This window comes from Anomaloglossus baeobatrachus, chromosome 6 (genome assembly GCF_048569485.1).
Source record: "Anomaloglossus baeobatrachus isolate aAnoBae1 chromosome 6, aAnoBae1.hap1, whole genome shotgun sequence".
NCBI lineage: Eukaryota > Metazoa > Chordata > Amphibia > Anura > Aromobatidae > Anomaloglossus > Anomaloglossus baeobatrachus.
The window spans coordinates 291,520,743-291,536,780 of NC_134358.1; the positions used below are offsets into that span (position 1 = coordinate 291,520,743).

The 16,038-nt window shown below is 48.2% G+C and overlaps 1 protein-coding gene across 1 annotated transcript in view; it reads left to right on the top strand.

Moving 5' to 3' along the window:
* LOC142243891 (uncharacterized) overlaps positions 1 to 15,510 on the top strand; it is a 50,943-nt gene extending 35,433 nt beyond the window's left edge. Inside the window, exons 2-4 of the mRNA XM_075316088.1 lie at positions 13,704 to 13,854; positions 13,955 to 14,946; positions 15,506 to 15,510. Of these exons, the coding sequence (XP_075172203.1) occupies positions 13,704 to 13,854; positions 13,955 to 14,946; positions 15,506 to 15,510 (1,148 nt within the window). The remainder of the gene's footprint in view (positions 1 to 13,703; positions 13,855 to 13,954; positions 14,947 to 15,505) is intronic.
* The last annotated feature ends 528 nt before the right edge of the window (positions 15,511 to 16,038 follow it).

Genomic DNA, 16,038 nt, shown 5'->3' on the forward strand with positions numbered 1-16,038 from the left:
CTCCACATCATCAATGGATCCGCCTGCCCTAACCTGGGCTAGCATATCCAAGAGGGTTTCCGCTTCTCCCTCCTCGGGCAGGTTGCACACGGGGAGCGCACATGCCTCCCGCTCATGATGTGCCTTCATCATGTTCACATGGAAGGGCTTCCGCCTTCCACGGGCAGGGTCCAGGGTGACCAGGTACGTCACAGGGTTGAGCTGCTGGTACACGAGGTATGGGCCTTCCCAGGCTGCCTGAAGCTTGTCCTGTGGTACGGGGACCAGTACCCACACCTTTTGACCCACTTGGTAGGTCCTCTCACAAGCGTTCTGGTCGTACCAACGCTTCTGATCGGCCTGGGCTTGAGCCATATTGTCGTGTACCAGTTGCGTCAAGGCCTGCATTTTGTCCCGGAAGCGCATGACATACTCGATAACCGACACTCCAGGGGTGGCCAAATCCCCTTCCCAAGCCTCTTTCACCAGAGCCAGGGGGCCCCGCACACGTCGCCCGTACAGGAGCTCAAACGGTGAGAATCCTGTTGAGGCCTGTGGAACCTCCCTGTAAGCAAATAACAGGTGTGGGAGATACCGCTCCCAGTCACGCCCATGGGAGTCGACCAACATCTTAAGCATCTGCTTTAAGGTGCCATTGAACCGCTCGCACAGGCCATTAGTCTGTGGATGGTACGGGCTGGCCACCAGATGTCGCACCTGGACTTGCTTACAGAGGGCCTCCATCAGCTGGGACATGAATTGGGTCCCCCGGTCAGTGAGCATTTCCTGGGGAAAACCCACTCGGGAGAAAATCTCCAGCAATGCGGTGGCCACCTTGTCAGCCCGAATGGACGACAAGGCCACTGCTTCTGGGTACCGGGTGGCATAGTCCACTACCGTCAGTATGAAGCGTTTCCCGGAGCTGCTGGGGATGGCCAGCGGGCCGACCAGATCCACAGCCACCCTCCTGAAAGGCTCATCGATGATTGGCAGAGATACTAGTGGGGCTTTGGGGTGTGGCCCCGCCTTCCCCACTCTCTGACAGGTTTCACACGAACGGCAGTAGGCAGCCACATCGGCCCCCATTTTTGGCCAGTAGAAATGCTGGTTTAACCTGGCCTTGGTCTTAGCGATCCCTAGGTGTCCGGCCATCGGAATCTCATGTGCGATCCGCAACAACTCCGTCCGGAACGGATAGGGTACCACCAACTGTCGGTCCCTGGGCCACGCCTCCGGTGAACCCTGCTGGACCGTGGCCCGGTACAGCCGTCCTTGGTCCCAGACCACTCGCTCCGGGTCCGAGTCCGAGGGAGGCTGTGCCGCCTGCTCCTTAAGAGCTTTCAGGCTGTCGTCAGCTTCTAACGCTGCCTGAAACCCCTGACTAGATGTGGCCAGAATCGACGAGACTGTCACATCTTCAGTCAGTACCCCGGGACCTGTGTCCTGGCCTCCACCTGACTCGGCTGCCACTTGGTCAGAAGGGGAAGAGCTATCGGACCTCCGGGAGGCCCCTTGGCTTCCAGCACTCCCACTGCGGGTGACAGCGGCCACAGCCGCTGCGACCGTGGGTCGTGCCTGCTCCTCCTCCGTTCCTGACCAAGTCGCCGGTTCAGGCAGACCTACCTGGCTTCCTGACACCCCGGTTGTGGGGGAACCATGCACCGAGATCTTACCTGGGAGCACTTCCGCTCCTGGACCGGCCCCAATCTCACCTGCCTGTTCCCCTCCTGCAGCAACAGAACCCCGCTGTGAAATCTCTGGGGACCCCACATTTGCTGTGGTAGCCCCTGCCCCACACACTGGTCCTCCCCCTGCAGCACCCTGCTCTCTGCTTATCCCTGCAGAGGGCAACAGATCCCAGCTCACAGGCTGATTACTTGTAGAGGCATTGTCACACCTTTCTCTGACCCCCTCCCCTGTCACAGCTGCAGCTGTGTGTGTGTCTATGGTGTCTATGCAAGCAGAAATATCAGAGTTCACTCCCTCCTCCCTTACATCATTCATAGATAACACATTAACATTGTCCGGAGGCATGTCAGTACTGGCTGAAGGTTCAGCCCTTGGTTGGGGCCCAAACTGGGAGGTTATCTGCCCCAAATCTGTCCCAAGTAGCACGTTTGCGGGGATCCGATCAGTTACCCCCACCTCCCTCACCCCTCGCCCTGCGCCCCAGTCCACATAAATGTCAGCAACAGGCAGCGCCGGGTCAATGCCTCCAATCCCGGAGACAGCGAGGGTTTTTCCAGGGATCAAGTCTTGGGGGGACACCATCTCAGGCCGCACCAGAGTCACCTCCGAGGCGCTGTCTCGCAGTCCTATGGTCACAGACCGGCCGACGGTGACAGGTTGGAAGCTGTCCAGGGACCTACCACCACCCCCACCCACACAATACACCTTGGGCGGCCCTTGGGACGGGGACGGAGCCGGGGCCTTGGGACGCTGAGGGCACATGGCCTTGAAGTGTCCAGGTAGGTTGCACTGGTGGCACCGTCTTGGTTCTGCCACGGGCCTGGAGAGGGGAGTTGAGGGGGACACCCCCTGCAGTCTAGGGGCAGGTGGGGCAGTCGCAGAATTCATCTTACCCCCTCTCCAGGTGCTGCTGGTGGCTGCTCTCCTGGCTTCAGGAGCCCGATTGTTGGTGTAGTCATCGGCCAGGGCAGCTGTAGCCGTGGACCCCTTTGGCTTCTGGTCTCGGATGAACTGGCGGAGATCCTCAGGGCAGTTCCACAAGAGTTGCTCCGTGATGAACAAGTCCAGGATCTCCGGTCCGGTGGAAAGCTGCAGGCCTTGGGTCCAGTGGTCGGCAGCTCGGGCAAGTGCCCGCCTGTGGTCAGCCCAGGAGTCCTTTGGTCCCTTCTGTAGGCTCCGGAACTTCTTGCGGTAGGACTCTGGGGTGAGGTTGTACTGTTGGATCAGGGCCCGCTTGATGGTGTCGTAGCCCTGATCTGCCTCAGCAGGCAAGTCCCCAAGGATATCCAGGGCCTTACCCCTTAAACGGGGGGTCAGGTATTTGGCCCACTGCTCCTTATCCAGATGGTGCTGCAAGCAAGTCCGTTCAAAAGCAGTCAAGAAAGAGTCCAAGTCTCCATCCTTCTCCAGCACTGGGAAGTCCTCAACACGGACCTTTGGAAGTTTGGTGTCTTGAAGGTCACGTGTGGCTGATGAGGGCCGGAGCTGAGCTAGCTGCAGCTGGTAGTCACGCTCGGCCTGTTGCTGTCGCTCTTCACGTGCTGCCTGCCGCTCCGCAGCCTCACGCACTGCTTGCCGCTCCGCAGCCTCAGCGTCACGCGCTGCCTGCCGCTCTGCCCTGCGCTCTGCCAGGAGTCCCTTGTAGCCCTCCTGGTCTCCAGCCTGGAGAAGGGCCATAGCCATTTGAAGAAGGCTATCCGAGCCTCCCAGGCTCGGTGGAATGGCACGTGGTGATCTGCGGCCCGCTGCGGAGCCTGGTGATTCACTGTCCATTTCAGAGCGGAGGGCTGGCATCTGGCTCGTTGAGGACCCTTGGGCGAGCTCCTCCTCATTTTGTCCAGCAGTGCCAGGTTGTGCGATGTCCTCTGCAGAGCTGTTCTCTGGCGTCGGGCTCTTGGAGGGCTCGTGGACAACCTCCTCATCGTCTCTGGCCTGAGCATCGGCCATTCCTTTGGCTTTGCTCCTGGTGCTCTCAGCCATTCTTGCAGACTTTGGTCACTGACACAGAACTGACACCTGATGCCTCCACACACCTTACAGTATCTGCACTCTGACACTCTAGTGTTGAACTAGTCTGAAGACCCCAGCAGCCACAGCTGCTGCAGGCAGTCTTTAGTGTCTGGGAGTATGGGTCTCACACTCACACACACTATTATCTCGATCCCACCGCTATGCCACCAATATGTCACGAACCACCGGGGGGGTCACTCAGAAATCCCCCGCGCTGGCTACCAGTACGTCACAATCGGGGGGTAACAAGTGGGGGTCACCCCTCCTTTATACCTCCCGACCGACAGACAGAGCACGTGACGCGCTCTCTAGCGCCCCTCTTATAGTCAGGCCAATTATGGAATTGCCCGACAATAAGCAAGGAGGCCGCTATACTACTTATGCCGATTATTGAAGGGTCCCCGGTGAGAGTAGGGTATATATTCCCCCGACCTCCGCGGGCGGAATATATAAAACCTCCCCGAATCTCACTGGCCTCCCCACAATAATCCTTGGCACAACTCGCTGCCACCAACCGCTTCACGGTAACTATTAGCCGAACACACAGACGTGGGATTCAAGATCGAGATAACAGAACAGCCCAAGATTAATTATATAATTTAATCAGCCTAAAGCACACTAGAAACTACAATATATACAATAGGGAATCTACAGAATATACATATGTCAGAGTACAGTTACAGATAAAGCATGGTTTACAAACAGGTATGCAATTCAATCAGTTACCTTGTGCGTCTGGCCACAGGGGGGCGCTGTAGACCAGGTTTCCAGGAACTCCCACAGATGTTTCCTGCACGTGACCCCCAGCGAAAGAACACTGGAAAATGGCCGAAGTAGGGTTATCAACCTGGGCAAATCCAGGTCCCCTCCTACCTTCATGACCTCAGAGGGAGCACTGCTCCACCCCTGGCTGGAGTTATGGACAAAATCCACAACATGGAATATGGCCATAACTTGGCCTGGGAGCGTCGTAGGCGGACGCCAATGCTCTCATTGTGACAGTTATGAATTTAGCTACAGAATGAGAGGTTTCATGACTTGTCTACTAGTTCCACATTGGCTGATATCACGCCTGGGGTATTTCCCAAGCTCCCGCTCCCATAAAAAAGGTGTGCCAGCATCGTCCGCATGCGAAAACACCATTTTTATGGTTGCCGTATTTATCGGAAATATGGCTTGCGAGATATGAACCATTTTTTACTGGAGTCGTTCTGTCTGGCTAGTTCCAGAGCCTTATAATGAGATACAACTCTTGTTACAGGGTGACGGCAGGGAGTCATCCTGTGTCCTTTGTTCCCACATCACCTAATTTCCATATCACAGGAGATGGCCATGGGATGGGTTGCTAAACAAGTTGTGTGAAGGAAAGGGGGGGTGACACCAGGAGAGGGCTTCCTGACATAACTTGAATATCATGATTTATCGTCATATCTCCGGATTTACCTCACAGTGCCAATCTGACTGGAAGCATTATCTGCTATCCAACTAACAACCTGTTGACACTGGTCTTGGTTCAAGAGCGGTGTACTGCTACGGTCCCCAAGAATTTGGGACAGGACGTGCGAGCGACTAGATGTGGCCCTTTGTAGTGGTGAAATTAGAGCTTGCCCACGACCTCGGCCTCTGCCTGCACCACCATCACGTCCACTTCCTTGTTGCTTGCCAACGCCCTTGCGCATTTTGCAATGCTGTGCTGACGAGTATTCACTAGACTTGTGCGTTATATCCAAGTTTGTGCAAATCGTGCACCTGTACGCTGCCACCGACAGGCACACACGTGCGGTTTTTAAATGCAAGCACGGACGCACTAAGAACCTAACAGGTTTTTAGGAACGACAATTACTGAGAAGTCTGACACTATCAGACACTGCTGACTGACGTGTATTATACACTAGACTTGTGCGTTATATAATAGTTTGGGCAAAACGTGCACCTGTACGCTGCCACCGACAGGCACACACGTGCGGTTTTTAAATGCAAGCACGGACGCACTAAGAACCTAACAGGTTTTTAGGAGCGACAATTACTGATAAGTCTGACACTATCAGACACTGCTGACTGACGTGTATTATACACTAGACTTGTGCGTTATATAATAGTTTGTGCAAATCATGCACCTGTACGCTGCCACCGACAGGCACACACGTGCGGTTTTTAAATGCAAGCACGGACGCACTAAGAACCTAACAGGTTTTCAGGAGCGACAATTACTGAGAAGTCTGACACTATCTGGACTGTTTTAGACTGTGTACACCAGCCCCAGATATGATGAAGGCTGGTATACGGTCACCACTAGGAATGGCTATATACCCTGCCTGCCTGCCTGACTGCCTGTATACTGCTACAATAGTCCTGACAAGGACTCTTCTGGTCACTAGCCTGTATTCCGACTTGGCTATATCCTGCCTGTATACAGCAACAATAGTCCTGAGAAGGACTCTGCTACTGTACTCCGACCTGGCTATACCCTGCCTGCCTGTATACAACTATAATAGTCCTGAGAAGGACTTCTGGTCACACTGTTTGCAGCCCTGATACGGAAATAGCTATAAAGGGCCGCAAACCTTTCCCTGAAGCAGCAACACTTTCCCTGCACTCACTGTCTGGATGGCTGTGTGCAGAGCACAGCGCACCCGCCGGTATAAAGGCTCGGTTACGCTGTGCAGGCCGGCCAATCACTGCAATTCCACAACTAACAGGGCTGTGGCATTGCAGTGGTCTGCCAGCCAATCCCTGCATGAGGGCTGGCTCTCAAAAGAGCGCCAACATGCAGGGATGAAGACCACGAGTACAGCACGAGTATCGCGAGATTACTCGGTCCCCGCCGAGTAGCCCGAGTACAGTGATACTCGTGCGAGTACCGAGTAGTAACAAGCATACTCGCTCATCACTATTCTTAATACTTTAGGGGAACCAAACAGAATTCTGGTGGTTTGAGGGGTTGAATAATAAATGACCCTCTGAATAAACTTTTCACCATTTAAAAAAAAATAAAAAATAAAGAAATAACATTCTTTTTTGCTGCAGTGCATTTCACACTTCCAGGCTGATCTACAGTCCAAATGTCACAATGCCAAGTTAATTCCGAATGTGTAAACCTGCTAAATCTGCAGGGGGTTGAATATTACTTGTAGGCACTGTAGCTAGCAAAGCTTAATGATGGCCTTAATGATGGACATTTTATGCTGATGTAAGGACCTTAACAGTGTCCATCAGAACCACTGGCTCTGAGATCTTGTCTCACTGATAGGAGCCTAGAAAGCAAAGCGGTGTATTTTAGCCTCATTGCTAAAGCAGGCCTTATTGTATCATCAATAATTACAACAGAAAAAATGAATTAAATAGCATTTAGTAAGACTTCTTGTACTATTGTAGCAACATATTCCTAATGATCATCCCTATCATTTCAATGTGTTTTTTTACTTATAGGTGTTATATCTTACCAAGCAAGGCAAACATTTGCTTTTTCTATGCATTGGTTTTGTATGATCTTCTCCTGTCTGACTCTGCCAGTGTTGTACTAACTGCCCCCAGCTCTATACTGAATGGTACTGCAGCTGTATTCTGACCTAGATTTTTTACCCTACACCGATATCCACTAGCATTGATTTCCAGCGTATTCTGTCTGCACACTAGAGTTCAGAGAAAGCTAACATCAATTAAGCGCCATTCAATACACATTAAAGCTTGTGATTTGCAGTAATTGTTAGAATCTTTAATACATCCTGAAATGACAATACACTGTATTTTCTACAATCTTAATTACATTATGCTAAACAAAACACCATATTACCAGTTATCTTTTATGTGCATACCTGAATAAATTAAATTCAAAGTAACGTAGTGTACAGGGCAGTACAAGAACAGCAACTGAATAGTAACTATATCTTGGCTTCATTATTCATAATCCAGAATTTACAGAATTCGAGCATGTAAAATACAAAAGTGGGAGGAAAAAGGCTGACTGTTGAAAACCTATAGTTATGCCTTAGGCAAAAATTAAGTAACAATACTACTTATCTACAAGTTATTAAGACAACCTCAGACGCAAAAGTAATAATGGAAAAGTGCACCAGGTGTTCCAATGGGAATTGAGAAAAAAAAGCAAAGTGATGAAATGGGTTAAGGCTGCATTCAAGGCTTTGCTATTACATGCAGGCAGACATACCAAGAGCAAATGAGGGCACACGTTTTCAGTAACACATTAGTAATTGCACATATGCAAATAGCCTCTTCAGAAAGGAATAGGGCAGGATCTCTAATGCCATCTATTGGATGTAGCAATAGTAAAAGTCAACATCGACACTATAAAGGGAACCTGATAGGTCCCCCATGCCCTTCCACCCACCAGCATTTACAGTGCCTTGCGAAAGTATTCGGCTCCCTTGAATTTTTCAACCTTTTCCCACATTACAGACTTCAAACATAAAGATAAAAATGTTAATATTATGGTGAAGAATCAACAACAAGTGGGACACAATTGTGAAGCTGAACGAAATGTATTGCTTATTTTAAACTTTTTTAAAAAATAAATACGGTAACTGAAAAGTGGGGTGTGCAATATTATTCGGCCCCTTTACTTTCAGTGCAGCAAACTTACTCCAGAAGTTCATTGAGGATCTCTGAATGATCCAATATTGTCCTAAATGACTGATGATTATAAATATAATCCACAGGTATGTAATCAAGTCTCCGTATAAATGCACCTGCTCTGTGATAGTCTCAGTGTTCTGTTTAAAGCACAGAGAGCATCATGAAGACCAAGGAACACAAAAGGCAGGTCCATGATACTGTTGTAACGGGGTGACAGGGGTGCCTCAGGGGTTGTAGTCATGGCCCCTTTTTCTCTCAGGCTTACCCCTGGCTCCACCGTCACTATCGGGACAGGAGATGTCTTGGTGGGGCAGAGTGTGGTGGTGCAGATGTCGTCTGACGTACAAACACTTTCCAGGCACGATTCGGTGCAAACAAAAGGCATTCTTTATTTCACAGTTCTTCACACAAAACCGGCAGTTATAGATAACACTTCAAACTTCCTTTAGCTGGGGGAAAGCCTGCCCTGACGTCTCCTCCAGTGGGGATGTGCCCGGCTAATCTGCTTCACCTGGCTCCCACTACGGCTACCCACAGACCGGACCCACACCGGTACTGCTTCGCACTTTGAGGTTCCGCCCGCTCCTTTTCTCTCCGGCTCTCCTATTCTTCCAGCTCCCACACTCTGCTCCTTCTCTGCTTCTTCTCTCCCGTCCCGGACACAACTGCCTTCCAGATCTCACACTTTCCTCAACAACACTTTTCCTCCCTCCCCTTTCTGCTGCCGGCTCCTCCTCTCCTCTGTGGTGACAGCCGTCCCACCCGGCCACTAGGGGAACCCACTAAAACAATGTAATAACAATAAAAACATTTTTATTAATAACAACAACGTTCCGGGTAGACTGCTTCTTTGTAAGGGGTCTGCCCACCCCTTACATACCTCCCCTCTTTAAGCCTAAGCCTCCCGGCAAGGCATGAATCAAAAAATACACATAAAAGGAAACAACGTCATTTCAATGAAACTATGAGCATGTTCACCTTTGGGCAACCGCAAGGGGCGCACCAGTCCAGCGCCCGGAGTTCCTCCTGGAAGCTCCCGGTCTTAGTCGTGCCCGGAGGCCGTCGGCAGGCACTCCCGGTCTTAGTGGAGTTTCTGCCCGGAGGCTTTTGCAGCACTCCCGGTCTTAGACGTTAGACGGCAGGAACACATCTCGGCAAACTCTTCTTAACTACGCGGAGGGAGCCCCTGGCTCAGTCCAGCATCAGGCTCTCTCTCCGGGCTCAGCAACTTGAACGGTTACAAACAGCACAGCTTCTTCCGGCTCAAAACAACGCCGGTGTTTAACAAAAACAGGCACGCCATCTTCCGGTCTTGAAAACTCACTCCGGATGATAGGCACGTTGCCATTCAGCTCGTTGGGCCTTCACGTAATCCGATAAGGACTGCCCGGGCAACCGGCGCAGCCTCCGGAAGGGCTCGTAATTGGCGGGTTGCTCCGCTGTCTCCGTCTCCGGCTTTGTCTCTTCTACCCCCGACGGGGGTGAGGGGGTCGCTGCACGGGACGGCTGGGGGCTGCCCATGACGATGACCGGATGAGTGGTCAGGTTTTGGTGGATAGCCAGCACCGCCGGGGTTCCCTTCTCCGGGTCAGCGCTCGGGCCGGGCAGGACTTCCGGGGCTACGGCCAGTGTGAGTCTCGGGTGGGAGAGCTCGGCTAGTACCGGTCTTTGCTGCGCCCGCCGCCGGTACTGGCATTCCTCCCACTCCAGTTCTTGCTGCCATTGAGCAGCCTCTTGGTTAGTAGGCATCCGCGTCACTCCGACCGCAAAGAGGCCTCGGCATCCCACCTCTCTCATAAACCGCACTTTTTCGCCCGGATAAAGAGTGTGCAGGCGTTGCGGCAGGCCTTCAATGTCCAGGTTCACCCTGTTATAGAAGTAGTGGTCACCGGTTTCCTCGTCTCCGATAAAACCATACCCCTCCTTCTGGTTAAACTTTACCACAGTTCCTGTGGTACACTGTTGTTCGAACTCCGCACTCTGGGGACCAGCCATCATTTCCAGGGCCACGGTCTCGGCCAGCAGCCTCTCTTGTACCGGGTCCGGTTCTGGGGACGGGGACTTTCGTTGAGGCAGGGGTGACGGCTGTACTGGGTCCCAAAAGAAGCCCCACTCGTCCCTCTCTAGCTTCCGGGCGTGTGATTCTTCCGGAGCCGGAACTGGAACGGGTGTCGAAGAGCCCACCGCGACTGACTGGGGTATCTCCAGGTATGGGTATGGGGTTCCCAGGGGCCGGTTCCCCGATGGCAGCTGAGCGGTGTACGTCGCTTGGACCTCGGTCGTGGTCTCTCCGGTCACAGCGTCCCAAGTCGTAACCCAGGTCACTTTAGTTGCTCGCCCCGGTCCTCCGGGCACAGCCGGCAAGTGAGAGGGAAATCCCTCCGCAGACGCAGCCGCAATCTGCTTCTGGTGGCTTCTGTCCAGACCGGGCGTGACCAACGCAGCTTGTTGTCCCTCGGGGTTCTCCATCTTGCCTGTAGTACGTGTCTCTGGTAAGGGCGTCAGGGTCGGTGGAGATGCTGGAGGAAGTGGAGGCGGGCTTACTTTTCCCGCTCTTGGGTATACTCCACCCCCAGTCTCACACATCAGGTCGACCCCTCCGCGGCGGTTCTTCTTTTTCTCTGAAACACCGCCCACTTCACATGTCTTCATCCGTGCCCTGGGACCGGCACCTCCCCTCTTTGGGCGGAGTACTCCGAACTTCTTTTTCGGCACCGACCAGCCCCAGGCTCTTCTTTTGGCGCCAATTTTTCACGCGCTTTCTGTGTCCTTGAAGACGACGCCATATTGCCGCCATCTTGTGCCCGGTCCAACGCCTCAGGCACTACTTCTTCTTCCCACCAAGGGATCGGGACTCTTCTCCAATAATCCGGATCCTGTGCCCTAGGCACCACTTGGTCTCCGTCTTCTTGGGTCGGGACCCCTTGCATACAATCCGGATCCTGCCGACTACGCCACATGTAACGGGGTGACAGGGGTGCCTCAGGAGTTGTAGTCATGGCCCCTTTTCCTCTCAGGCTTACCCCTGGCTCCACCGTCACTATCGGGACAGGAGATGTCTTGGTGGGGCAGAGTGTGGTGGTGCAGATGTCGTCTGACGTACAAACACTTTCCAGGCACGATTCGGTGCAAACAAAAGGCATTCTTTATTTCACAGTTCTTCACACAAAACCGGCAGTTATAGATGACACTTCAAACTTCCTTTAGCTGGGGGAAAGCCTGCCCTGACGTCTCCTCCAGTGGGGATGTGCCCGGCTAATCTGCTTCACCTAGCTCCCACTACGGCTACCCACAGACCGGACCCACACCGGTACTGCTTCGCACTTTGAGGTTCCGCCCGCTCCTTTTCTCTCCGGCTCTCCTATTCTTCCAGCTCCCACACTCTGCCCCTTCTCTGCTTCTTCTCTCCCGTCCCGGACACAACTGCCTTCCAGATCTCACACTTTCCTCAACAACACTTTTCCTCCCTCCCCTTTCTGCTGCCGGCTCCTCCTCTCCTCTGTGGTGACAGCCGTCCCACCCGGCCACTAGGGGAACCCACTAAAACAATGTAATAACAATAAAAACATTTTTATTAATAACAACAACGTTCCGGGTAGACTGCTTCTTTGTAAGGGGTCTGCCCACCCCTTACACTGTTGTGGAGAAGTTTAAAGCCAATTTGGTTACAAAAAGTTTCCAAAACTTTAAACATCCCAAGAAGCACTGTGCAAGTGATAATATTGAAATGGAAGGAGTATCATACCACTGCAAATATGCCAAGACCCGGACGTCCATCCAAACAAGGAGAAGACTGATCAAAGATGCAGCCAAGAGGCCCATGATCACTCTGGATGAGCTGCAGAGATCTACAACTGAGGTGGGAGAGTCTGTCCATAGGACAACAATCAGTCGTATACTACACAAATCTAGCCTTTATGGAACAGTGGCAAGAAAAATCCATTGCTCAAAGATATCCATAAAAAGTGTTGTTTAAAGTTTTCCACAAGCCACCTGTGGAATGGTTCTGTGTCCCCATCCAGCAGGTATCAGAGACAACAGTAAAAATTGTGGGCTGAGTAAGCACAATTCTGTTCCCAGTCTAAGGCCTGCGCCACACATCCGTGCCTCCGGTACGTTTTTGGCATTTTTTGCACGTACCGGAGACACGTGCTGATGTTGACATACTATTTTTAATCTAAAAAGCCTCACGTCAGTGTTTGCGCACGGAGCGTGTGTCCGTTCCGTGCGTACGTTTGAGCGTGTCGAAAAAGCGCTGACATGTCCGTTTTCCACCGGCATCACGTCCTCACGGATCCATTAAATCCTATGGGTCCGTGTTTACACGTACGTGATACGGATGGCATCCGTATGCTATCCGTGTGGTCCGTGTCCGTGTTTTAATTAGAAAGTTTGTTACACTCTGAAATACTTTCAGGTGGCGTAGCTAACATATTTTTTTGCACAAAACTAACTGTGCATTTGCAGAAGGAGTGAGCAAGCAAGAAGTTGTAGTTCTGTGTATTGCAAGATCTATTTTGAGCAAACTTTCGTCTTCGAAATATAATAATGGCACCACGGGTGGACACGGAGAAACTTATAACAGCTGTCGAGACTCACCCACCATTATGGGATACACGTGTAGATGGTTACCATGACCGACTGACAGTTGAGCGCCATTGGAATCAAGTAGCTGAGGAAGTGTACCCCAATAATGCCTGGTCTAGATGTTCTCCTGCAAAGCGTGCTAAATATGGTAAGTTGTTGTATTTTTTTATAGTTATTTATTTAATATCTATATTTGGATATGTTCATACTTTCCAACTGTGATTTTTTTGCCATAGTTATGTTGTCTTTTAGTGTAAAATCCTATGAGAAGAATTGGTATATGTACTACTCAATATATTGAGTTCCTGTACACTTTTTTCATAGTATCACCAAACTTTCATAAGTGTCAAAAATCAAAGTATACTTAAATTTTTAATCTGACTTGGAATTCTTCATGAATTTACTTAATTAACTGATTAAACTGTCATGTGTTTAAAAATTCCCTGTTGTATTAGTATAAATTTAGTATCACAATTGAAAATCTTGTTTTTTTTTTTTTTAAAATAAAATTGTTTAAAATGACATGTCAATATCATTACCTACATGTATCAAATAATATTTCTAGTAATTTATAGCCAAATGTCATTGCAAAAACACCAAATTATAATGTAAATATAGATGACAATTACTTAAAATATAATTATTCAGAAATATTATTTGGTTATGTGTGAATGTCTAAACATGTTTTTGAATGAAGAATATCTAAATAATTTATACTTCATCCAAAGTATTTGACCAACATAATTGTGTTAAATTGTATATTACATTTCACAAACATTATTTAAATTAATGTGTGCAGATTTATGGAGAATGTTGCAAGTGACATATTTTTTTATTTTCCACAGTTGACTTGGTAAAAAGGCGTTGGCGTTCAGCCCGTGATCAGTACCGAAGGGAGTACAACCCTATACCATCCTCATCCAGCCAAGGCCGCAAACGCAGATATGTCTACTATGAACAAATAAGCTTCCTAGCACCCATCTTAGAAGTTACACAGTAAGTTTTTTTTTTTTTTTAAAAAAAAAAAAAAAACCCCTGAAGATAATTGGACAAAGATAAATGTTAAGATTGTAATATGTTTTTTCATTTCTTATAGAACGGAGGATAATCTTGACGAATCAGATGATGAACCAACAGCAGGTCCCTCTGCTACAGCCACCTCAGCATCAGAACAAGAACCTGCCAGAGAAGACATTGAAATTCCTGAGACTCAACAAGATGCAGCAAATGATTCACATGAGGGTGGGACAGAGAGTGCACAAACCAACACCCAAGGCTCATCAACGCAACAAACAACCACACCAGCTACACAATCAACACAAACAAATGTACTTCCACGTTTTGCACCACAACCTCTACGTGCAAGAAGAATCCGCAGACCTGAGGAAATGAGATCCTTACCGGAAATAATTGACACACGCATTATTCACATAATGAACACTCTAATTCCAGAAACAGATGCCGAGCGCTTTTGTCGGTCTTTATCTACTAGCTTAACCAAAATTCCTTCAGATAGGCAGGAACGTGTAAGAGCTGCTATGCTTACCCTACTGTCAGCTAGTCAGGCAGAACAGGAACCAGTGAGAGTGTATGAGGCCATAGAAAATTGGCGTACCATTATGCAACAACATACAGTCCCAAACACAACAGACAATCAAAATACAATTTCAACACAAACAACAATGGCAACTGTAATAGTCAATAATCCACTATTACAACAATCTGGACAACCTTCAATTGCTTCAAGTACGTTATTCCCAACACCAATTAGACAAGGGTATGTTGCAACCAATACTGGTGCCTTAAGCACAGTACAAAGTGCTACCTCTCAGCAACCCATGAACTATATGAATTTACAACCAACTCAAACTACTAGTTACTTTACTCAACCCACAAATATTGGTGGTTTACCTAATTTGTTTCCAGGTTCAACATACCCACAATCATTCATGATGCCTCATTATCCAATCTCAACTATGTTACCTACACCACACTTACAAACATCAGTCAACTATCCTCAAGGTCAACAACATACACACACACAATACCCAATTACCCATGTAGATCCACAGGTGTACTCAACCACAGGCAATGTGTTGGGACAAACCAGCATGCAACAGACTGTTCCACACACTACTGTAGCTAGTAATAGGAATGTTGTTCAGCAAACAACTGTTTCCATTCCTGAAAATACCATTTCTGAGGCCACACAAAACAACATACTCAGCAACACTCAGGTTACTTCACTAGAAGATCTTGTTGACTTGTGATGCACATTTTTGTTAATCTTAACAATCAAACAACAAATCTGATGAATGTGTCAAAATGTTAAAAAAGAGGGATTTCCAAAAATGTGCAAACTCAGAGTTGAAAAGATTTTAAAAACATGTGTGATTATACTTAGTGACGGGTCACATATATGTTTTATGGGCTTTATTTTTGGAATTTTATGAACACATTTTTACCCAACAAATTTGATGGTTAGATTAGTTCTAATATTCTGAAAACAGTTTACAATTTTTTGGTCTATGTCAATGTCCAACATGATAGCAACTTAATTGTCCGACATTTTTCAACATTGTAAGCAATGCACACATTTTCTTTACAATTACTCTTGTATGTAAAGTATATTTTGTATGTTATTAAGAATAGCATCAAAATTTACATTTAGAAAAATTTAACACAAAATGAACAATATGTACATTTTTAATGTGGATGTGAAAAAATAACATCCTTACTTTATGGATTAATATGCTTATTCTTAATAAAAGATTATGTTTTTGAAGAAAAGAAACATGTTTATTATTGATATTTATTAATAATATTGCATTTTTTCAATAGACGATTAACATTATTAATGTTGTAAGTTTGAAATAAGTTTCCTAAAACATGATAGAAACACAGAAATGTACATACACATACATACAACATTCAGAAAACCATGTTGCTAAAAGAAATGTCAGTTTATGATTAACGCATTTGCCCTTTAATACTAGTTCGATTTAAGCTCTTAGATGTTGAGAGAAATTAACCAAGTTCCTATAATAAAAAAAATGTATTTTTTTATCAACAAAAAACCATCACAATCTTAACAATCATCTCTATTATTAGTATCATCAAAACAATTAAAGTAATCCGTAAATAAATTTCTAATTTGTAAACCAGATGTCACGGAATTAT